The 26386-nt window shown below is 43.6% G+C and overlaps 1 protein-coding gene across 1 annotated transcript in view; it reads right to left on the reverse strand.

Annotated features, from left to right (window-relative positions):
- Nucleotides 1–8517: 8517 nt before the first annotated feature.
- LOC126278749 (testis-specific serine/threonine-protein kinase 4-like) overlaps nucleotides 8518–26386 on the reverse strand; it is a 160464-nt gene continuing 142595 nt past the window's right edge. The window contains exon 7 of the mRNA XM_049979025.1: nucleotides 8518–8748. Within this exon, the coding sequence (XP_049834982.1) occupies nucleotides 8518–8748 (231 nt within the window). The remainder of the gene's footprint in view (nucleotides 8749–26386) is intronic.

Consider the following 26386-nt stretch of genomic DNA (forward strand, 5'->3'; position numbering starts at 1 on the left):
GTCAATAGCAACGGTCCTACGACACTCCCCTGCGGCACACCTGAAATCACTCTTACATCGGAAGACTTCTCTCCATTGAGAATGACTTGCTGCGTTGTGTTAGCTGTAGCGATTTGCAGATTCGACGCTTTGTGCAGGGACTGACGGCTGGTCCTCAACACAACAAAATATAACGCGATGAGCATCAATAGGCGGAAAGACAATATCTATTCGATTACACTGATGATGACAATTCGATGGAAACTTTAACAACCGTAAAAGATACGAATGTGAGGGCCCAGTGCAACTGGAGGTGGAGCGACAGCACGAAATTGATAACAAGAAAACCACATGTGAGAGTGTTAAGTAATTCTCGAAAGAAGTGGCTTACAAAACACTCACTCGACCGATTCTTGTGTTATTGACAGCAGTTGGATCGTATTAACGGACAAGATGGAGAATATCCAAATGAGAGTGGCACGAATCGTCACAAGACAATTCCGTAAGTAAGAGCGTTACGGAGCTATTCATCAAATAACAGTATCAGACGCTACAAGGAGTAACTGACAATTGCGGAGAGCTTTGCTGTTAAAATTCTGAAACCTTAGGTTACACGAACAGTCAGGAAATACAGTTCTTCGTCCTACTTGTACCTCGACAAACAATCGAGACGGGTAAATCAGAGGAGAAATTACATTATATGCAGAGGCTTGCACGCAGTAACTTCAAATGGAACAACAAATGGGAGAAATGTTCAAACAAACTTTGAGCTTGCCGCAGGTTGTCGTTCAGTACGTTCCTTGGTATTTCAACTGGGCACCTGCCAGTTATCCTTAGGTGAGCTTGGAAGACTGATGAGACGTCCTCCATTCCTCAGTATGTAGCGCGCTGTGAGTATACCATGCATGCCCAAAAATCGGGTTGACAGACGAATCATACTACCTGACAGCAGCGCCCTTGTTTCATAAGGGGAGAAATGCTGGTCGCAACAGAAGTACCCACCACCATACATTTCCATGCGCCACACTGTGTTGCTACTCCAGGTGTTCCTACTTAGTCTCACTTATACCTTGAAAAATAACGGCGACAGTAAATAAGGGAAGTTAGACGATATACAAAGGCTTTAAAAAAAATTCAGAGCCTATATACCACCACGATAAATTTATGTGCTGACTACTTTACAGCATGGGCCTAACACATATATTGTCGTCTTTGTTTCAGTTGTAATATATTTAGTCCATATGGCAGCAGATTACGACTGCCTCACTTGCAACAGAGGTTGGTTAGCATTCCATCTTTGTGTGTTCCATGTAAAGTAATCCATCAAGCTGATCATCATAAAATGTCTACTAACGGCGGTAGGTTTCGAACATTTGCACCGAGAGTTGAGATCTACCATGATTTTTAAAGCGCTGTGAAACTCTCTGGGTCAAAAGTATGCACGTGGCAAAATGTGTTAAAGTATTATGAGATGGGGAACCACATAACGAGATGCGTAAAATGAATTATTGTGCGTGTACATCGATCGATGTAAGAGGATATTCTTTTTGTTACGGATCTGTCATTTTCTTGTTTCCATCTAACTAACATAAAAAGCCCATTTCTTGTCACAAATAGCTAAGTCGAATAAATGTGCTCGCAGTTGTTTGCGAGCCAACCGATGACGAGCATTCAAAGATGTACCTTTGATCGCCTGCTGAGTTTAGTTCTTTTGTCTTGAAGTGTACGGTGCCCAAATACACCCAGATGTCTAGGAGAGTGGTGGAACATCTCAGTTGTCGTAATTTGCTGTCAGATTTGCAGTTTGACTTCAGGAAAGGAGTTTCCACAGGAAATTCAATTAATTCTTTCATGTTTGGGCAGTATCAGGGGTTAAACGATAGATTGAGGACAGTAATTTTCTTATTTAACAAAATCATTTCATTGTGTGAACCAAGTAAAATTTTACCACAACTTGAAAAACGATGAGCTAAAGGAAGAAACCCCACAATGCTATGCTTCATGTCTGAAATGCAGGGAGCAGAAATTTGTGCTTCAATGTCAACAAACAGAAAGAGGTTTGTGTTGGAACGGGGCATGTAAAGTGGCCTAGTGCCACAGGGTTCTGTTCTGAGTTTATTGCCGTTTTTGATACAGATCAATTCACTACCTCTATAACATTCGACGTTACTCTAACAGACCCATTTGTTTTCATTACCACAACAATAATGCTACAATATTTATTTAGTGGTCTCACAATAATATTTTTATTTACAGCCTCCCGTTTTGCTATAGCCACTACATGTGCCCGCAGCTTGAAATGGCCATGTTATTTTACTTCAAACCGGTAAACATAGCCCTTCCCCGAACAGCTGTTACAGAGAATACTTTTATATGATTCCTAATTAACGCCTTTCGTAGATCATATCCAGCACCTACCAACGACACACCTTCTCATCAATTACTTCATCAGTGTCTTCCTCGGATGCTATGAAATTTAACTTCACATGTTTCAAGTCCTCTGCCCTTAGTAACATTATCAAAAAGCCACATTTTGCTCATCATATATGGTACAATTCGAATCATCTCTAGAAGCTGCATTGTACTATCTGTAACTTCCATTATTTAATTGCCACTTTCATCAGGGTAGTCATTACCTTTGTCCATCAAAATTTTAATGTGAATCTCACTCTGTTTATTCTTTGGGCTCACACATCATACAAATATTAATTCAGCTTAACCTTCACCTAGTTCGATTTGTATGGCACCTAACGCAAAATCTAAAACTGCACAATATTCTGTTAAGCAGTTCGTTCGCAACGTTAATACTACACGTAATCTTGGGAGAATCACATTCACATAAAAACTCCTATCTTTTGTCTCAACTTCCAACATTCCTTGGTTTCTTACGAGCTTACTCTTTGCACCTATGGCTCTAATAATTCTTATCCCTTTCACTGTCAATTTTGGAATCTTCTTTCCTTTTTTTTAAAGTAAAGATCCTCATTAATCCCACAAATATCTCTTCCTGACACAGGAATAGCTGATATTCCTGTACCATATAGCAATAAATTTAATGCCCGCTGGCAGCTTTCATTTACTTCCTTTTCACCCTGAGACAAAAAGTCTTCATTAATAGCATCTCTTACATCATATCTTAAGTAGTTAACATTGAGTGTCCCTTTTTCTGGTTCAGATTTTGGCTGGACTGCGTGAAAATCCCTAACTATTTTTCTTGCTGGGTCTTTCTATTTCCCCCGTATCATTTACTTCATCTAACCTCATCCTTTACTTGTCATTTCTGACCTCTCCTTGAATATGTCCATAATTATTCAGATAACCTCCCCAATTCCATCCATCTCTAACTCTAGCAAGTGTTCCGCTAAAACTGCTCCAGCCATTACCTCTATACCCTTCTCCAGGTGTCCAAGAGTAATTTGGAATTCGTAATATCTTTTCTTATACACTTACAGGCAATTTAATTAACAAAATTGAAATTAGATACCTTTCTTTTAATGGATCATCTCAATAAAAATTCCTTTCCCAGTAATTCTGAAAGAAATCTTTGTGGCGGTGACACCCACCACCAAGAAATTTTTTTCTTATGAAAATATCTTCATGCACTCTCTTTTATGCAGTATTTGATCAGTATTGGCTAAGAAAAGTATTAATAAATCTGTCATATGTTTTGCATGTTATCATCCTGCGATCACTGAACGTATTATGAAATTGTTTCACGAAAGAAATAGGAGGAATTGAGCCTGTTTTTGAAACCTCCTGGAACTTCCACACCTGCAAGAAACTGTCATCAGTTTCACAGTTGCATCACAACCACGTATTCCTTTTTGCTCCATTCCTGAAAATACCGAGCCTCTAGCTTTTCTTTAATTCTGTTTTCAATTTCTGCTTATTAGTATCTATTCGTATGTTTCAGTAGTCGATTTTTACAAAAACCTCATCTGCCTCGTTGTGACTGAGTTATGGCAATACCTGACTCACAAGTATTTTCACGTAATTTCTTTTACCTCTTTACTTTCTGATTCGGAATTTGTAATCTTGTTACGAGAAAACCTAGCAATTTGGTCAGATTTAGTTACTATCCTCCCAATATCAGAGTTAGTTCAATAATTTCATCCTCATGTTCCTAGATCTTAATCTTGTGAGCACTAATTTTTTTCTGCTACTTTCCCCTTCGATCTTTCACCGACTTACTCAGTTAATCAACTCGGCTTTAGTTATTTTTGTCATTTCTTTTGTTGAAATTTTATGCCTATCATTTCACTTTGACACAATTCAACCTTATATTCCATTCTTAACTCTTTACAAGATTTAGTCAGCTGATTATTCCACTCATTAGATTCATCAATCTTATTATTTATTTGTTTTAACCTGTTATTTGCTTGTTCGATTTTCCTACCCAAATTTTCATTGTTATTATTACTGACCACGCAAATATTTTGGCGTCTTTCTCTACTCAAGTAACGAAATCGTATAGTTAGGTTCTCTGGGAATCTCATAGTGTTGCAAAGTTTCGATAAACAGTTGCGTGAGGTACTCCACCGATAAAAATTTGACTAAAAATCTTGTGTTGATTATTTCTTTCTTCTAAATGTGTGTTACATTGAAACTAATCTAAATAAAATAATAAGCTATCCTGGCTGGATCATCTACGTAAAACGTATCTAAATGAAATATAAATGATCCTGATTGCATCAGACATGTCAAAATAAAGAAATAATATAGACTGGCAGGCTCAATTATTTAAATTGAGCCTTTCTTACCCTCTCTTGTAACTGCCTCAGCCTAGACTGCCTGAACTGGGTTGGGTTTTCACATAAAAAGTTGTTAATTTAATATCCTTACTTTTCTTTCAGTTATTCTTTGATTTAATAGGTCTGATATCTTTATTTGGACCTGATAATATTTCTTATAACACATAAGCAGAGCATCTTACCTCACTTAAACCATTCAGTGGAAAAATCACAGCACAAAATCTACGTTTACACATGAAAACCTGTCTTATTCTACAGCAATGCTATAAGTATTTGAAATGATCGTAACATACAAGAGATGGGTGTCTTCCAGTTATACCACAGAAATGATTTATTTGTTAAGTTTGATTGATGTGAGTGCATGTATGCATAAAAATACACTCAATATAGTGTACAGCAGAGGATGCACTTAAAAAACAAGAAAAATAAGTTTGTCAGTGTGTGAATAGTGAATAGTTAACCCCTTATGAACAGTTTGTATTATCGGACGGAATAACGTTGTGAAAGGCATAGATATATACACAAAAAGTATGGTGTTTAGGACAGAAAATAATGTTTTCACATCAATGTTCATTTATCAAAAAGACAGTAATATTGGTGATTCTGCGCTACTGATAACTACCACCTATCTGCACTCTGAGTAACATGATCCTGAACATCCATGCTCTACGCACAAAGATAATCCTTCTATTCTGTAAGAAAAATCATCGTCAGTTTGGTAACCTAAGCACATACTGCGTAAGTAGTGAAAGTGCAAGTACATGCTAAAGATACATGAAAGATTGAATTTGATTTCTACCACCGGCCATGTGGAGTTACGGCTGAACAAAGCCACCGACCTTCAACTTCCTACAACTCACGAAAAATATAAAAATTCAACCACACATTTTGCACAATCATACTTCCCAAATTACCTTATACATTGAAATCAGTTCCACTTGTGTTAGCTATAAAAGAGAATAAAATTTCTTTATACTGTACTCTATGCGGTACCAAAGCAAGTCATACACAATGTACTTCCTCATGAATGCATAATAATAAATAGCATATGAAATTACCCTCATACTAAGTAGTATGATTTTCCCCAAATTTCCAAAATGCTGAAATAAAGATTATTATGTAAAAGTGTCACATACTAAGTACATTCCAATACCTCAGTCAACATCACGTGCAAAAGGCACTTTTGTCTTACGAGGTCTCAAAGGCAGAGTGTCCCACACCAAAACAGCTGCCCTGATGGAAAAGTTAGACCTATGCATTTGTGCCTATGCTGCTACTAATTGGGAAAACTACTCTAGCAATCTACGACTACCATTCACTCGTCCATAGTTCGCGTACCGGACTACATTTTTGGAAAATAATATAGCAATGACACAGGTACACAATGAAAAACTAGTGAATATGAAAGGTTACAAGCCGTCTGGCTTGCCGTCTTCCATTTATATGATAATGTCATCTGCCCCTTGCCACAGCTGGCGATAGGCAGGAGACTTTAATTTCATCATTCTAAAAGTCTTATGACGTTATTTAATGCTGGGGAATGTATTTTATAAAACTTCATTTGTTGTCGGTCGAGCCCTGCAGTTCTAAGATTGTGTAAGAACCGCCAAGTTCGTACAGAATTCTGAAAGCAAAAGAAGCCTGGTGGAGTTTCCATCACAATGGTTAGGCTTCTGGAAATTCGGAAGTGTATAAACGACGGTCTGTTTCGCTCGTGGCCTACTGACGTCACACGGGAATTTGTAAAGAAAACTGGCGAGGAAGATGGAAGATGTACTCTGATTGGCCTGTGTCTGGAGACATTCTGTGATGGGAATTTATTAAACATGGCACTTTTCACTCTATTGGCGGAAACAGCAATCTATTTCCTGATTGGCGGCGGCCGCAATTGCGCAGCCAGCAGAGTCAGGAGAAGGGACACAATGAAACGGTCGCTCTTGGTTTTGATGTGGAAGTGAAATGTGGCTGGTTTTAGACATCGGAAGTTCAGACGATGGACTGGACTTCACAGTATCCGTGTTCTGATGAGCGAGATTCTGGTTCTTCACATGCGACCAGGGGCGGCCGAATTGCCGCCACAGCAAATGGGTGAGAATATCCGCATCAGGCACATTTGGCTGACTCATGGTCATCTCCTCCATCGCTAGGACGCAACTCACTTGTCATTGTGGTTCCTGTTTGACGGTGCTCCACATTTTTCTGAACTGTCCCAACCTACCTGCCCTGCGACGGATTGTTAATCTCCCTGAGTCGCTACCCCTGATGTTATGAGACGATGCCGCTATGACTGACTTAGTTTTACTTTTTATTGGCCGGCCGTTGTGGCCGTACGGTTCTAGGCGCTTCAGTCTGGAACCGCGCGACCGCTACGGTCACAGGTTCGAATCCTGCCTAGGGCATGGATATGTGTGCTGTCCTTAGGTTACCTAGGTTCAAGTAGTTCTATGTTCTAGAGGGCTGATGACCTCAGATGTTAAATCCCATAGTGCTCAGAGGCATTTGAACCATTTTTTTTTTACTTTTTATTCATGATGTGGGCTTTTACCACTCTCTTTAAGGGAGGGCCTCTTACCCCTACCAGCCTACTGAGGGGTTGGCAGAACACTCTGTAGCCTTCTCTGCCCAGACTGGTCTGCTGCTGTTTGGGTTTGGTGGTCCACCTGGGCCTTCACAGTACTTGCTGTTTTACTCTTTCTCCCTCCTCTCGAGTGGTCTGTTCGACTTGTTCGTGTTTTGTCTATCTGTGCTTCTCTTGCCCTGTCAGTGATGCCAGTTTTTTCTACGCAGTATCTGGGTGGGGTACCTCTGCTAGTTGGGGGTCAGGGGATGTATGTCCCTTCATAGCACTTTGCTTTTGTCGACTTCTGGTTGCTCTCTAGGTGGGGCACCTCTCCTGCCTTTCTTCCTATGTCTCCATTATATCTTTTTGTTTCCTTATCTAGCCTTCGTTGGCCTTTGGTTGACCCTGAGGTTTTCTTCCCCTGGGTTTTGCACGGTAAGCCATCTCTGATGTACAGTCACATAGACCTGTCTTTCTTTTGCTTGTGCCTGTTTTCCCGCGGAGACGCAGGCTCAGCATGGTTAATCGGATGTGGCAATGTTAGGTTAAGGGTGGCTGGATGCCCTTCCTGCCGCCACCCCATACTCCCTGGGAAGGAATTAGTGTACACCAACTGTCTGCGACTAGTGTAATCCATGGAATAGTGCAAAAGTGTTCAGATGTCTGCGAGCCGAGTAACTGAGGTGGAACGTGGGGATCAGCCCGGTATTCACCTAGGGGGATGTGGAAAACCGCCTAAAACCACATCCAGGTTGGCTGGCACACCGGCCCTCGTCGCTAATCCCCCAGGCTGATCCGATCTGGGGCCGGCGCGCCTACCTGAGTCCAGGAAGCAGTGCGTTAACGCTCTCGGCTAACCTGGCGGGTGTACAGTCACTTACACCTGTCTGATCAAGGAAAAAGGGACGGGTGTCCAAGTAGTTTGGTCCATTTAATCATCCAACCAACCGGCTAACCATCGCTCTCCTGAGGGAGCCTAAAAGTATTTTAATAATTTTGATGCTTCAATTAGCATTCATAGATCCAATTTATTGAGGATTGCCGCGGACAAGGTAGAATTTTCGACGAATTAATTTTTCTCGACAAGCACTCAGTGTACATGTATCTTTGACAGTCTCTTAGAAACAGATCTATTGCCGATAAGGGGCAGCAGAGACGCTCCGCAGCGTCGACGTCTCGGGAGCACATTTTCTATCGCGTCGACTGGATGGGGCGACCGACCGGCGCTCAGGTCTTGGAGGGGCGCTCAAAAGTGACCGGCGAGGCGCCGGAACCGGAGTCGGCCCGCTGGGTGTGCAGCGACGCGGCGAGCGCCCGCCGGCGGCTGTCGCTCTGTGTCTGCGACAGGCCCTTGCTGACGGCGCGCTGCAGGGCCTCCTTGGTCACCAGCGGCACCGGCTGAGGCTCCTCGTGGCTGGGGCCCGCCTGCGCACCGTTTTCCGACGCCGTCGAGGCTCTCTGCAACACCGCCAACAGCTGCCAACTCTCAAGTCTACGGAACTTGTCGCTCTGCTTGTTGGCGTTTCACACTAGCGACACGCACATACAGGGTGGTCCATTGATAGTGACCAGGCAAATATCTCACGAAATAAGCATAAATGAAAAACCTGCAAGGAAAGAAACTCATCTAGCTTGAAGGGGGAAACCGGATGGCGCTATGGTTGGCCCGCTAGATGGCGCTGCCATAGGTCAAATGGATATCAACTGCGTTTTTTAAAATAGGAACCCCAGTTTTTATTATATATCCGTATAGTACTTAAAGAAATATGAATGTTTTAGTTGGACCACTTTTTTCGCTTTGTGACAGATGGCGCTGCAATAGTCACAAACGTGTAAGTATGTGGCATCACGTAACATTCCGCCAGTGCGGACGGTATTTGCTTCGTGATAGATTACCCGTGTTAAAATGGACCGTTTACCAATTGCAGAAATGGTCGATATCGTGTTGATGTATGGCTATTGTGATCAAAATGCCCAACGGGCGTGTGCTGTGTATGCTGCTCGGTATCCTGGACATCATCCAAGTGTCCGGACCGTTCGCCGGATGGTTACGTTATTTAAGGAAACAGGAAGTGTTCAGCCACATATGAAACGTCAACCACGATCTGCAACAAATGATGATGCCCAAGTAAGTGTTTTAGCTGTTGTCGCGGCTAATCCGCACTTCAGTAGCAGACAAATTGCGCGAGAATCTGGAATCTCAAAAACGTAGGTGTTGAGAACGCTACATCAACATCGGTTGGACCCGTACCATATTTATATGCACCATGAATTGCATGGCGATGACGTTGAACGTCATGTACTGTTCTGCCACTGGGCCCAAGAGAAATAAAGGGGCGATGACAGATTTTTTGCACGCGTTCTATTTAGCGACGAAGCGACATTCACCAACAGCGGTAACATAAACCGGCATACTATGCACTAGTGGCCAACGGAAAACCCACGATGGCTGCCACAAGTGGAACATGAGCGGGTAGATGTATGGTGCGACATTATGAGAGGAAGGATAATTGGCCCCATTTTAACAATGGCAATCTAAATGGCGCAATGTATACTGATTTCCCACGTAATTTTCTACCGATGTTACTGCAAGATGTTTCATTGCATGACAGAATGGCGATGTACTTCCAACATGATGGATCTCCGGCACAATGCTCGCGTGCGGTTGAAGCATTATTGAATAGCATATTTCATGACAGGTGGATTGGTCATCGAAGCACGTTCAGCGGATCTCTTTCTATGGGGAAAGTTGAAGGATATTTGCTACCGTGATCCACCAAGAATATCTGACAACATGCGTCAGCGCATTGTTAATGCATGTGCGAACATTACGGAAGGCGAACTACTCGCCTTTGAGAGGAATGTCGTTACACGAATTACCAAATGCATTGAGGTTGACGGACATCATTTTTAGCATTTATTGAATTAATGTGGTATTTACAGGTAATCACGCTGTAACAGCACGCGTTCTCGGAAATGATAAGTTCACAGAGGTACATGTATCAAATTGGAACAACCGACATAAAATGTTCAAACGTACCCACGTTCTGTATTTTAATTTTAAAAAACCTAACTGTTACCAACAGATCGTCTAAAATTGTGAGCCATATGTTTGTGACTATTACAGCGCCATCTATCACAAAGCGAAAAATGTGGTCCAACTAAAACATTCATATTTCTTTACGTACTACACGAATATGTAATAGAAAATGGGGGTTCCTATTTAAAAAAAACGCAGTTGACTTCCGTTTGACCTATGGCAGCGCCATCTTGCGGGCCAACCATAGTTCCATCGGGTTTCCCTCTTCAAGCTAGACAAGTTTCGTTCTTTGTGGTTTTTTCCGTTTGACGCTTGTTTCGTGAGATATGTGGCCTGGTCATGATCAATGGAACACCCTGTATAGAGATAGCAATAGTATCGCGTACGTAAGAATAAAAGGACAGCGCATTGGCGGAGCAGTCACTTGGACTCAATGGATTCATGTGAAAAGGTTTCCTTCGTGATTACGGCCGCACGGCGTGAATTGACAGACTTTGAACGAGTAAGACGCATGGGACACTCCATTTCGGAAATCGTTTGGAATCTCAGTATTCCGAGATCCACAGTGTGAAGAGTGTGCCGATAATACCGAATTCCAGGCAGTACTCTCACCACAGACATCTCAGTGGCCGACGGCCTTCTCTTAATGACCGGGAACGGCGGCATTTGCGTAGAGTTGTCAGTGCTAACAGACGAGCAACACTGTGCGAAATAACCGCAGAAATCAGTGCTGGACGTAAAATCAAAACTTCCTTAGAGCAGTGAGACGGAATGTGGCGATAGTGGGCCATAGCAGCAGACGACCGACGAGAGTCCCTTTGCCGATGGCACGACATCGCCTGCAGCACCTCTCCTGGGTTCGTGGCTATATCAGTTGGATCCTAGACGACTGGAAAACAGTGGCGCGGTCAGGTGACTCCCGATTTCAGTTGGTAGGTTTTTTATCCCACCTGGAAGGCGGCGCGAGGCCCTGCTCCTGCAAACTGAAGGGTAGGCCGAATGAAGAAAGAGAGTAGGAGCAGGAGGGGACAAGCACTTCAGTACTGCGATTAAAATATATGGTGTTTACTATAGGCAAAAACAAGTTAATAAATGGTTACATAACTTTGCGTACATCCCGTCGTGAGTAGTACAAGGTCTCAATAATAATTCAACACACACTGTAGTTTAAGCGATGTTCCAGGCCGTCTGCTCTCTATGAAATGGGGGAGAATCTGTAGCGGAACTCGAAGATCTCAACAGCGCCTGCTAGAAGGCGCTGTCGTCGGTGTCACGTAGTAGTGCCAACTTAGGCCGTGGCATCGTGCCTATCGATATCACAGTAAGAGCTGCTGGTAGGATTCGAGTGTGACACAGACCCACGCAGCCATGGACCCCAGTTGTCGACAAGATACTGCGCAAGCTGGTGCTGGCCGTGTTTACATGGAATGGACTTGGTCCTATGGTCCAGTTGAACCGATCTTTAACTGGAAATAGTTATGTCCGCCTACTTGCAGATAATGTATAGCCATTCACGTTCCCAAAGAAAGAATGAAATTTTGTGCATGATAATGTCCCATGTCGGCTGGGACACAATTGTTCGTTACTGATCAGAAGAACAGTATGGAGAATTCTAGGGAGTGATTTGTCCACCTCTATCGCCCTACATGAATCCAATCGAACATTTACGGGGCATTATCGAGAGTTGAGTTCGTGTACAAAATCCTGCACAAGCAACACTTTCGCAATTATGGATGGGTACAGGGACAGCTTAGCTAAACACTTGTGCAGAGGACTTCCAGCAACTTGTTGAGTCCGTGTTACGCTGAGTTGCTGCAGTACGCCGGGAAAAAGGAGGTTCAGCACAATATGAGGACGTATCCTGTGACTTTTGTCACCTTAGTATGAAGTATAACACAGTTGAAGTTGAAAGCACCCCGACCAGACAAAAAAATGGGCCATTTTCCAGGGCAAGCGCAGAGTGGTTCTTGAAGACTGACTTGGCAGAAAATCCTAAGAAATTTTGGTCTTATATCAAAGCGGTAGGTGGATCAAAACGAAATGTCCAGACACTGTGTGACCAAAATGGTACTGAAACAGAGGATAACAGACTAAAGACCGAAATACTAAAAGTCTTCTTCCAAAGCTGTTTCACAGAGGAAGACTGCACTGTAGTTCCTTCTTTAGACTGTGGCACAGATGACAAAATGGTAGATATCGAAATAGATAACAGAGGGATAGAAAAACAATTAAATTCGCTCAAAAGAGGAAAGGCCGCTGGACCTGATGGGATACCAGTTCGATTTTACACAGAGTACTCGAAGGAACTTGCCCCCCCCCCCCCCCCCCACCCTTCTTGCAGTGGTGTACCGTAGGTCTATAGAAGAGCGTAGCGTTGCAAAAGATTGGAAAATGGCACAGGTCATCCCCGTTTTCAAGAAGGGACGTCGAACAGATGTGCAGAACTATAGACCTATATCTCTAACGTCGATCAGTAGAATTTTGGAACAAGTATTATGTTCGAGTATAATGACTTTTCTGGAGGCTAGAAATCTACTGTGTAGGGATCAGCATGGCTTTCGAAAAAGACGATCGTTGTGAAACCCAGCTCTCGCTATTTGTCCACGAGACTCACAGGGCCACAGACACGGGTTCCCAGATAGATGGCCGGCCTATGTGACCGAGCGGTTCTAGGCGCTTTAGTCTGGAACCGCGCGACCGCTTCGGTCGCAGGTTCGAATCCTGCCTCGGGCATGGATGTGTGATGTCCTTAGGTTAGTTAGGTTTAAGTAGTTCTACGTTCTAGGGGACTGATGATCTAAGATGTTAAGTCCCATAGTGCTCAGAGCCAACCCTGATAGATGCCGTTTTTCTTGACTTCCGCAAGGCGTTTGATACAGTTCCCCACAGTCGTTTAATGAACAACAGGTTAGGATATTACATACTGCTAGATGTACAAGGTAGCCGGTTAAATTGCAAATAGCTTTGTGTTAAAAATCGAGCATTGGGCTGAAAGGCCTATCTAAAAATGTCTTCCCCAATAACAAAGGTGCTTCATCCTTAGAGCCACAGGTGTAAACGGTGGAGTTCTCCGTTACTCTGAAGATGCCTCCAACCAATGCTTAGGGAAGACCGGGATTTTTTTGGCACACAGCTTCTATTTCCTGACACCGAGGAGCCAGAGAGCTCCATCGGGCTAGTAGGAATTGTAGGTAGAAGTGCGCTATCCACCCTAACTTCACTCTGCTTGAAAACGACACTAAGGAAGCACCCCTGTTTCATCTTTCTTTTTTTTTGTCCTAGTGAACCTGCAATTCGACATTTGGCGATGTTGGTGGTGATTGTCGAAAGAGAGGTTAACGCTGGTTGCATGGTGAACGTATCATAATCATTCGCTTCTGATAAATGTGGTCGTGTGGTACCCATTTTATTTTTGACAACTCTTTGGGACTAGTTAGCATAGTTAGGTATGGTGTTAGTTGGCATAGCTGTACCAACAGGTGATATCGAACATGATCAACAACGAACGCACCAAAAACTTAAGGATATCGTGATCACCTGAATGCTTTGTTTTGGTGATGCGCCATGCCTGTCAGTACCCTGGTAAGTTTGTCGAAACCGATGGGAATCAGATTCGTGGTAATAAAGGGAAAAACTGGAAATAACCAGTCGGGGATGATTTAATTTGGTAAGAAAAATGTAAAATTGTGCTTAACTTGAACCCTTCTGTTCAAGTAAACGAATGCCCAACTCCTGCATTCGTGTTTGACTTAAAACATTGAACTAATTCTATTTGAATAACTTCAGGTAGCCATTATAATAAGCAGAACACATTTTCATAGAGGAATTCATTGTTTGTTGATACAGTTTAGTTCATACTGTTGTTTATACATCCGGAACAAATGTAATTTTGGTCACATATTATTTCTTCATGAAGAATTCATGTTTTGAAGAATTTACTTTTTGAAAAGGAGTCAACCCCTGGTTTTGATAAAAGATTTCTTTTTCCCCTTGTAAACTGGTCTGTTCGGCCTAAAGTATCCTCAACTACCCACGTCAGGTTACGCCAACTCACACCCAGGGGTATGCCAACTAACACCACACCCAGGGTTATTTGGAATAGGGGTAAGGTTTTAGAAAAAGTGTTTTTTGATATACATAAATACAAACTTGACTTAGTAGTAAAAAATGTTACACCACCGCCGCTTTCATCGCAACCCCTTCAGGCACTGGACAAAGTAATGGAAAAATCAGAAATCAAAATCTTTGCCTAGCCCCGGTCTCCCCTACTCATTCAAGAGTCGCTTACTGTAACTTTCTATTTACATCTATACTCTGCAAGTCACATTACATGATAAAGAGTACTTTGTGTGACACTATCGCACTTATCCTTTTTAATTCTAGTTGCGAATTATGCACGAGAATAATTATTGTTGGTAAGTTTCCGTGTGAGCTCGAAACTCTGTGATCTTGCTGTCGTGATCTTTTAGCGAAATATACGAAAGAGGAAACAATACACTGTCTGACGCTTCTAGTAACGCACAGTCACGGAATTTTAACAGTAAACCACATTGTGATTCACAACTCCGCTCTTGTTATCTCTGCCTTTGGAAATAGGCGAGTATCTAACGAAACTGTGACGAAACTCGTTGCTCTTCTTTGTATCATCACTACTTTACCTATCATTCACTTCTGGTACATGTCCACGACTGAAGGGCAATATCAAGTCTCTGTCGAATGACGGTTTTGTATGCTGTGTGCTTCGTTGGTTGACTACATTTCCTGAGGTCTCAGTCAGCCGTCTGCCTCTTCGACGATTAGTTTTATACTGCAGTTTGACTTTAAATCGCTCTGTAAGGATACTTCGAGACGTTTACCGCGTGTGAATGCTTCTGGAGTCTCCGCAATGGTCTACTCATGCAATAATGGATCTTTCCTCCCATTTACGTGCAATACAATGCGTTAGTTTATGTATTTTGTCTGTTATGTCACAGTGCAGAAATTCATCGTACGCTGTCCGCAAGTCAGGGAACAATAGGGTCAACCTGGGCAAATTCTGAGTCTCATGAACGAACAGAAAGCGCTGAACTTCACGACAGTTGTGGGTGTTGATTTGTACGGAAGCACATATTTGGTCTCCAGAAACGTCGTAATGTGCGAGCATAAAACGTATTCCGAAATTCTACATTAGGCTAAGGTTAGCATCATAGATCTACAGTTTTGTGCGTCAGTGCGTTGATATTTCTTGAAAACAGGAATGACCTGCACGTTCTTATAATCATTGGGAACGTTTCATTTCTTCACCTACCTAACATATATGGCTGCTAGATTAAGTGCAGGAACTGCTGTATGAGCCTCCGTATGCAGCTCAATGTAACTCTCTTTATAAGTTGTACAAATCCGCAATCGAGGTGTTCACGTTATAATAGGTCGCCCACTGAACTCAAAAATTGTGTAAAAAATGACGACTTGCAAATAGAAACACTAGTGAGATAACACCACCACGAGGACAAGGGTTAATGACCTCCCAGATGTGGTAGACAGATGGAATGTGAATCACCTAAAGCCAATAAGAAGATTGATCCATTTCATTTTAGTCCATGGACCATATCCCAGTTATTTGTACGACATGCAGGAGGCAGCCAGTAAAACTGCACCTGTGGTGCAGTTGTTGTTCTGCTACACCAGAACGTATTATGCGCTGCCTCCGTAAGGATACGAATAGGGGGAGATCGTATTTGATGCAGTATGTGATCCAGGATTGCGTACTATGTTCACTGATGTTGTGGAGCGGTAGCTTAAAATAGAACTAGAACTGTTCATTCGAAATGGCCAAAAATATACGACGCTGTACAATACTATCGATATTTGGACTCCACTGGCTGGAACTAGATCAAGGGCATAAGTTATAACTACAGTTATGATGAGATAGTCCTATAATCTTCTGTGTATGATTATTGCATGTTCATTTATATGCGTAATTTGCCATATAGATACTGTGTTTTATTTTTCTTGTTTTGTAATTTATGGTGTCAATAATAATAATAATAATAACTTGATAATTGTACCTCACAAACTGTAAATTGTGAAATGCTAAATATATGATTGCAAAGTGTATATCGTCAAACATATGACTGATCAATAAATGGGAGAAAGCAAAGGATCTGAAATAATTGTTTAGACTAGTTAGCAGATTTTTTAAATGTAGAAAACACTAATTTCATGTAACACTGTCGGATTTTTTTCCAAAAACTGCAAACATATATCAGAATTGTTGTAGTACATGTCATGTTCAGCTATTGTATCCATAAGGACATGTTAGAGTGAAACTAGTAATAGTAGAACAGTGTAGCACATCATGCCTGGGTACTGTACCAAGAAGGGTACGTAAGAAATGTATTAGAAAGTGGTTCAAAACTGGTTCAAATGGCTCTGAGCACTATGGGACTTAACATCTATGGTCATCAGTCCCCTAGAACTTAGATCTACTTAAACCTAACTAACCTAAGGACATCACACAACACCCAGTCATCACGAGGCAGAGAAAATCCCTGACCCCGCCGGGAATCGAACCCGGGGACCCGGGCGTAGGAAGCGAGAACGCTACCGCACGACCACGAGCTGCGAACATAGAAAGTGGGAAGTAGTATATTATCTTCAAGCTATGTCTTTTTCTATTATTCTTCTAAAATCAGATCAGAACTTTTTTTCTTTGTGTTTTCAATGTATAATATATACTATCGAGAGTATCTTGCATCGATCATTAAGATTATACAGTAGTTCTGACAGTACACAGATAAATCACCATAAAAGAGGACACAACTTCTATATCTCCAACTGGCTAGATACAGTAACGCCAAGGTGTGCTGGCTAAGAGAAAAGTGTCACGTGGGAGTACGGCCTGTTTTGTGCATACAGAGAGTGGATTAAAAGTGAAAAACAGTGTTATGTACCTTTTATGACTCCACTCTCCCGTTAAATTTTTATTTATGTTCGTAAAAGTACGTAACATCTCTGTTCCAGGTTTACATAAATAAAAAAACAATAAAAGTGAGGAGTTTCATGTATAAAGAGGTAATGATGGAAGGAAGGAGCTATCTCAGATTGCGACTCTTGTCACAGACGGAAAATTAGCTAGATACATTTCGCTTACAACGTAGCATTTGTTGCCAGGAGTGAACAGAATTTCAATCGAGAGCTTCATGAACGTAAGTGCCTTCTACCCGATGGCTCTAACTAAAGAAAACTCGCACGGCAGGTGATATCGGTGGATGAATAAATGCTGATCTTGCAAACCAGACATTTCATAATGAATTTTGCTATCTCTTAGGTAGATTACATAAAGAAGGAAAATGCAAACAGGACACAGTAGCAGAGATTGTACTAGACAGGAAGGGTTTCTACAATAACACGCAGCTGTTAGTATGCACAAGCATAAAACATAAGAGAACAAAAAAAATCCTTGAAAAGCTATGTCTGGAGCACCGCTCTGTATGATTGTGAAGCATGGTCAAGAAGGAAGACAGAGATGAAACATTCAGAAACGTTCGAAATGTGCGTCACAAGATACTGCTGAAAATTAGGCTAAATGATCCATCAACGAGATACAGGAGGTAGAATTCCTGGGTACATATTCTGAAATGAGTTCTTGATGATAACTGAAGCCTTGATGGAAGGAAACCGGTTACAATTTAAATACATTTAACAACAGAAAATGTTGGAAACTAAGGCGTATTTCCATTTTCAAGACAGTGAAAATTGATAAGACATTAAAGAAACTCAGTTCATTTGCAGTTATCACATGTTCCACGCTAAAATACTTCCTTCTGTTTCAAGGTACAAGATGTTGCACGACCGACGAAATATGGCTTAACTGTCGACATGTCATATAAATACACTGCTGGCCATTAAAATTGCTACATCATGAAGATGACGTGCTACAGACGCGAAATTTAACCGACAGGAAGAAGATGCTGTCATATGCACATGATTAGCTCTTCAGAGCATTCACACAAGTTTGGCGCCGGTGGCGACACATACAACGTGCTGACATGACGAAAGTTTCCGGCCAACTTCTCATACACAAACATCAGTTGACCGACGTTGCCTGGTGAAACGTTGTTGGGATGCCTCGTGTAAAGAGGAGAAATGCGTACCATCACGTTTCCGACTTTGATAAAGGTCGGATTGAAGTCTATCGTGATTGCGGTTTATCGTATCGCGACATTGCTGCTCACGTTGGTCGAGATCCAATGACTGTTAGCAGAATGTAGAATCGGTGGATTCAGGAGGGTAATACGGAAGGCCGTGCTGGATCCCAACGGCATGGTAACACTAGCAGTCGAGATGAGAGGCATCTTATCCGCATGGCTGTAAAGGATCGTGCAGCCACGTCTCGATCCCTGAGTCAACAGATGGGGACGTTTGCAAGACAACGACCATCTGCACGAACAGTTCGACGACGTTTGCAGAGCATGGACTATCAGTTCGGAGACCATGACTGCGGTTACCCTTGACGCTGCATCACAGACAGGAGCGCCTGCGATGGTGTACTCAACGACGAACCTGGGTGCACGAATGGCAAAACGTCATTTTTTCGGATGAATCCAGGTCCTGTCTACAGCATCATAATGGCAGCATCCGTGTTTGGCGACATCGCGGTGAACGCATATTGGAAGCGTGTATTCGTCATCGCCATACTGGTGTATCACCCAGCGTGACTGTATGGGGTGCCATTGGTTACACGTCTCGGTCACCTCTTGTTCGCGTTGACGGCACTTTGAACAGTGGACGTTACATTTCAGATTAGTTATGACCCGTGGCTCTACCCTCATTCGATCCCTGCAAAACCGTACATTTCAGCAGGATAATGCACGGCCGCACGTTGCAGGTCCTCTACGGGGCTTTCTGGATACAGAAAATGTTCGACTGCTGCCCTGGGCAGCACATTCTCCAGATCTCTCACTAATTGAAATCGCCTGATCAATGGTGGCGGAGCAACTGGCTCGTCGCAATACGCCAGTCACTACTCTTGATGAACTGTGGTATCGTGGTGAAGCTGCATGGGCAGCTGGAACTGTACACGCCATCCGGGCTCTGTTTGACTCAATGCTCAGGCGTATCAAGGTTGTTCTGGGTGTTGATTTCTCAGCATCTATGCACCCAATTTGCTTGAAAACGTAATTACATGTCAGTTCTAGTATAATACCTTTGTCCAATGAATACCCATTTACCTTGTGCATTTCTTCTTGCTGTAGCAATTTTAATGGCCAGCAGTGTAGTTCGAAAAGTACGAGGGAGGATCGGGAAGTAACGAATAATAACTTTTTTCTCTCCTGATATTGCAGCTGGAATGTTAAAATTTCTCGACGATACATTTTGAAGTTTTCGCTACAGAGGGGATTTTGTTTTCATGTGGAGCTGTACTGAGACAAGCCTGAACTTCGAAATAACATGTTACGCATGTTACTGTGAAGAGTAGCGAGTTGAAGTTCGATATCTGTTGCCTAAAGGGCGTAAGCCGAGTACAATTAACAGCGGCATGCGTGAGTGTATGGAGACGACTGTATGGAACGTGGCACATCTCCAGGTGGTGAGCATTCTTCCAAGAAGGGGCGTACGAATCTTAGAGATTGACCACGGTTCGGGAGACCGGTAACAGCTGCGATCCCGCAGAATGTCGGAGCCATTGAGAAACCAATTTTGAACAACCGGCATGTGCAATTGCGAACCTTATCGCAGCAGTTCAGTATTTCCTATGGTGCGGTGTAGATACTGATCATGACACGTTGAAATTCGGTAACGTTTGTGCTCGCTGAGTTCCTAAGAACCTGACGGACAACCATAAGAGCCAGCGAATGATAACAGATTGGATCACTTAACCCTTAACGTCGCAGAAGGGCGTGACTTCCTGAAAAGAATCGTCACTGGTGATGAGTCGTGGGCGTACCATTACACGTCCGAAACGTCACAAACCACAAGTCAGAAACCTGCTGGATCCCCTGTAGAAAAAAAAAATTCAAAGTGACCTAGTCTGTTAGGAAAGTACTTGTGACAGTGTTCTAGGACATGCATGGTGTGTTTTTGGTGGATTTCAATGAACACAGGGTCATTGTGAATGCTGCAGCCTACATTAAAACTTTTCTTAAGTTGCGCCGTGACCCTTTTTTTTGGGCGGGGGGGGGGGGGGGGGGGGGCGCAAAAGCAACTTATCTCATACACGCCAATGTCAGAACCTTAGAGCACAAATACGAAAAAGGAGCTAAAAACAGCTGCACTTTGGGCCCAATTGATGGGAGGAAAGAGAGGCAAGAGCAAGGACCCCCTCTTGGAGAAAGTCCCATAAACTATGCGGTAGAGACGACGGAGGTTCCGGACAAGAGTTTAAATGTCCTTCGCCACATTGCTACGAAGGATAAAAAGTAAAAAGCGCGTTCTCTAAAGTGGCTGACAACTCAGACGGCAAACAGATACTAGAAAGTAAATGGTTAAATAAAAGGGCATTCACTTAGGAAATGGTGAACAGTCAAAGGCTGATGATAAGTGGTGGGGAATCTCCACTTAAAAAATCCTGGCAAGCAACCTAGCTAAAATGATCTCCTCAGAGCGAGAGAGCCGAGAGGAGGTCGGCCAAACCGCTGGGGGAGGTTAAATTCCCTGGGGTTTGTTCCCATGAAGGGAAGACCACTGGTGATGCCAAAGTGACACCACTTGCTGAGAGAGTCGGTGTAGATGATAGCAATTGGAAATCCTGTGTTGCCGGGTGGCCTGATACAGGGCGAAGAGCTCTGTTGCAAATATTGAACACTGTTCTGGAAGGCGATATCGAAAATCGTTGGTGCCAGTGACGAAGCCGCATCCAATACCATGGTCAGTCCGAGAGCCATCAGTGTACACAAAGGTGCTATCGGGAAGTTCCGTGTGAAGGTCAAGAAACTTACAGCGATAGATCGAATCTCGAGTAATTTCCTTAGGAAAAGAATTAAGTCCAAGGTGAACACGAAGCCAAGGTGGTGAAGGATTCACACTCATTGGGAAACAGCAGCTAAGCTGCCGGAACAATATCTGAAAGCGAACTACGGGAGGTAACAAAAAAGAGGGACGCACCCCATACTGGCGGTCAAAGGATTCATCGAAGAAGTAGGCATACGATGGGCGGCCGGGCACTGCAGACAAACGGCATGCGTATCTGGTAAGTAGACGGTATGGCAGCGGTAGCTTGGTAGCTTCTCCATAGCGCAGGGGCGGCCAGGAATTCTGCACGCGTGCGGTGCTCTTGCACACGTGCAACTTCCGGGTCACAGCGTGCACGCCGCAGCCGTCATCGTTCATGTAGTGCATGTTTCTACGCACAGATGTCGCTCCTCTGTTACACAAAGTGCGTTATCGACACCTCGTGTCTATATCACAACCTAGGCTGTATCTGTAAGATCTGTTGCTTGATTGAGCGCATCAGAGAAAGCAAGAAAGTCCTTAGCCTTATTTATTAGCTGCCTGTGCAGATCGCCGGCCATAGCACTGATACGTCTTGTCACTGTTTGTTTGGATAGATTGATATCTTGAAACCTGCTAACGGTTGTGGGAGAGACAAGTTCTGCAGCATCAATCAGACACCCTTTCACAAACTCCCCTTCGGAAAAGGGTTTCCCAGGTTGTGCAATTCTTAATGCTATTTTAAAACTTGCTCGCAGTGAACATTTAGTGTGGTTGTCATTCTGGAAAATTGAAACAGTACATTGTACAGCGTACAATAAAACAGACATAAATGTAGCACAAGAAACTAAGAGTTCAAGAAGTATCAGTTACTTTGACGTACAGTAAAATCGAACTGATGTGTCTCATCCATTTTCTTAAGGACATTTAATTTTGCTTACCGTTCTTCACTGTTGAGTACACTGCACTCGTCTTTGTGATGTGTATTGTAATGTCTTCCAATTGAAAACTTACGCTGGACGCCTATTATTCGGCGGCACAGCAAACACTGTGAGTGTTCACTAACGGCTACAAAAAAGAATTGCAGTTCCCAGTCATTTTTAAACGACTGAGAACATAGATCTCCCGTCCTTTGCTTTTTCACAGTACTTGCCACTTCTCAGTACTTCTCTGTTAAGGTTACAGTCACCAGGGGTAAACGAGACTGGATATGTTGCGCTCTTGATTGTACCACAGGGACGTGGAGCCGCCGCCGTTCACTGAGGACACATGTCTAATAACAGATGTCGCTGTCGCTCGCTGTCGCACACGTGCGCACATGTGCAGCACTTCCGCACGTCTGCATACTGTGCAGAGTTTGGATGGCCCTGCCATAGAGTGTTGCAACTGGGCCAGTGTAATTGGCGCCAGTGGCCATTCTACGATGGTGGATTTTATTTAGACAGCGTAAGATTGACAGACGTATAAATTCATAAACGAAACACTTACAGTCTAGTTTCGAACAGACAAGGAATCGGTACAAACGGAAAAGTATGGTCCAATCCACTCCCCAGGACACGTAGGACATAGTGGGACTGCGTGCCGTTGGCAGGCAGGTAAGACGCATGAGAGGACTAAGAAAGTTTTCTATCAAGCACGAGCCTCAGGAATTTGGTAGTTTCAGAAAACGGAAGAGCAACAGGCCCAAGATGTAAAGACGGTGGAAGAAACCGTGCCACCAGAAATTCACACAAACGGTTTTGTCAGTGGAAAATCGAGAGACACTGTCGTTGTTCCACGAGCAAAGGCGATCAAGACTTGCTGAAGACGCTGCTCAAGGAGACAAGTCCGTGGAAAAATGCAATACATCGCAAAATCGTCAGGATAAAGGGAGCCAGCCATGCCGAGCGGGAGTCGGCCCATACGAGGTGCATTCAAGTTCTAAGGCCTCCGATTTTTTTTCTCCGGACTGGAAAGAGATAGAAACATGCGCATTGTTTTACAATGAGGCCGCGTTCATTGTCAATACGTCCCAGAGATGGCAGCACCGTACGACAGATGGAATCCACCCGCAGCGGCGAGAATGAGAACTGTTTTAAATACTTAAAATGGCGACGTTTTCCTTACTCGAACAGCGTGCAATCATTTGTTTTCTGAATTTGCGTGGTGTGAAACCAATTGAAATTCATCGACAGTTGAAGGAGACATGTGGTGATGGAGTTATGGATGTGTCGAAAGTGCGTTCGTGGGTGCGACAGTTTAATGAAGGCAGCACATCGTGTGACAACAAACCGAAACAACCTCGGGCTCGCACAAGCCGGTCTGACGACATGTTCGAGAAAGTGGAGAGAATTGTTTTGGGGGATCGCCGAATCACTGTTGAACAGATCGCCTCCAGAGTTGGCATTTCTGTGGGTTCTGTGCACACAATCCTGCATGACGACCTGAAAATGCGAAAGGTGTCATCCAGGTGGGTGCCACGAATGCTGACGGACGACCACATGGCTGCCCGTGTGGAATGTTGCCAAGCAATGTTGACGCGCAACGACAGCATAAATGGGACTTTCTTTTCGTCGGTTGTGACAATGGATGAGACATGGATGCCATTTTTCAATCCAGAAACAAAGCGCCAGTCAGCTCAATGAAAGCACACAGATTCACCGCCACAAAAAAATTTCGGGTAACCGCCAGTGCTGAGAAAATGATAGTGCCCATGTTCTGGGACCGCGAGGGCGTAATCCTTACCCATTGCATTCTAAAGGGCACTACGGTAACAGGTGTATCCTACGAAAATGTTTTGAAGAACAAATTCCTTCCTGCACTGCAACAAAAACGTCCGGGAAGGGCTGCGCGTGTGCTGTTTCACCAGGACAACGCACTCGCACATCGAGCTAACGTTACGCAACAGTTTCTTCGTGATAACAACTTTGAAGTGATTCCTCATGCTCCCTACTCACCTGACCTGGCTCCTAGTGACTTTTGGCTTTTTCCAACAATGAAAGACACTCTCCGTGGCCGCACATTCACCAGCCGTGATGGTATTGCCTCAGCGATTTTCCAGTGGTCAAAACAGACTCCTAAAGAAGCCTTCACCGCTGTCATGGAATCATGGCGTCAGCGTTGTGAAAAATGTGTACGTCTGCAGGGCGATTACGTCGAGAAGTAACGCCAGCTTCATAGATTTCGGGTGAGTAGTTAATTAGAAAAAAAATCGGAGGCCTTAGAACTTGATTGCACCTCGTATATGGTTAATGGTTATAGCACATTGTGCAGTGGTTAGTAAATGTGAGACTCGAGTCACCGTACCAGTGGGATATGAATCATACATTCCATCAATTTGCAAACACATCTAGTGAGAGAAATGGGGCGAGAGCTATAAGGGACGTATTTTTCCTTCGGTATGGGTACGACAGTGACTTCACGCCAGCGTCTGGGAGACGTGCTATCTGCTCAGATGCGATTGTACATATGAAAAAGAAAGTGCTTGCCCGCAAGAGAACTCCTGAGTGTGAACATCTTCCGGCCCTGGGGTGCAAGACAGGGATGAAGTGAGAGCAAGAACTGGCTCCCTCATAGTCAAGGTGACACTGCAGCATTCACTATTCTCAGAGGAGGAGGGTATCACTCGAACCTCTTCCAGTCGTTACCAATGGTGAAAGGCAGGATGGCAGTGGGTCGAGCTCGAAATCTCCGCAAAATAGTGGCGTAAGGCGTTGGAGACAGCAATGGCATCCACAGTGACATGGTCAGGCTTTGGGAAATGGATCTTGGTTCCAGAGACCAAATGGAGGTTGACCCACATAATAAAAGAGGGAGTGGAGCTGTTAAAAGAAATAGTAAATGAAATCCCACTAACCTGTTTTGCTGTCTCGAAGAATGCGACGACACTGCCCACGCAACTGCTTATAACGAATACAGTTCGCCATCGTAGGATAACAGTTAAAAGCACAGAGATCACGTCTGCGCACGCGTATGGTGTCGTAGCAATCCTCAGTCCACCAATGGACAGGGACACAGAGCAGTAAAGATGAAGTTCGAGGAATGGAACGTTCTGTGGCAGCAAGGATTACGTTTGTAAGGTATTCTACCTGGTTATCACAAATTGGAAAATGTTGTTCGGCGAAGATGGCCAGGGAGGAATAAAGCCTCCAGTCAGCCTTAGAAAGCTGCCAGGTGGGTTTACAGGTAGGTTGGGTAGTATTCAGCAAGTGTATAGCACTGGGCGTTCGGGTTGGGGATGAGGGTGCGGTTAGGAGAAGAGGCGAGAAGCTGTGGCAATAATCGTGGGAGACTGATGATACTGGCCGAAGAACATTTCAACTCTTGCCAGACGTGAAAGAGCAGTTAGCAATGAAGTACTTTGAGTCCTTGTAGAAATAATGGTATCGGTGGGTCGTCAAAGGTGTAGACCCACTGTAGTCCTTGTAGAGATGGCCAGCAGCCATCTGTTTGACTGTGCAGGTGCACAATCACCATTGAAGAGTCTTGCGGATAATATAGCAAGTCCATAACCACCACTTGTGCATTGTGCACTTGCACAGTCGCAACAGTTGGCTGCTAGCCATCTCTACAAGGACTACAGTGGATCTACATATTTGATGACTCACCAATACCATTATTTCTACAAGGAGTGCAGTGGGTCTGCACCTCTGGTGGCCCACCAACACCGTAATCTCTACCAGGACTACAATGGGTCTACTCTGTGACGACCTACCTACCAATATTCTTTAAAATTTCGACTGACTCTGCTGTGGGTTTTCTCTGTTGTGGCCCATTACCTGTCTGCATGTCAAGAGTCAGCACTGTCTCTCCGTTGAAAGGTCAACACTACTTCTTCAAGACTGCATGGAAATCCACTACTTCTGTGTGCATTTTCTTTTACTACTCAGACTTTGAGAAAAACACTGCAGTTTTACTTTGATGAATGATCAGGACTGTCTTTATGGACTGTGAGAAAATTTTAGCTTTTGACCAACATTGTATCGATAAGTGTGTGCATTTCATTTCTTTGCCACTGCCCAAAACAATTTGTAAATTTTTTTGTGGGGAGCATGAGGGCTATCTAAGTAGGCTGTTTAGGTTTTCTTATTGGTAACGCCACATAGCGCTCTGTATGAAAAATCACTGGCTGTGCTGTGCGCAGTCTGTGGCTAGTTTGCATTGTTG

The sequence above is a fragment of the Schistocerca gregaria genome, chromosome 6 (genome assembly GCF_023897955.1).
Source record: "Schistocerca gregaria isolate iqSchGreg1 chromosome 6, iqSchGreg1.2, whole genome shotgun sequence".
Classification (NCBI taxonomy): domain Eukaryota; kingdom Metazoa; phylum Arthropoda; class Insecta; order Orthoptera; family Acrididae; genus Schistocerca; species Schistocerca gregaria.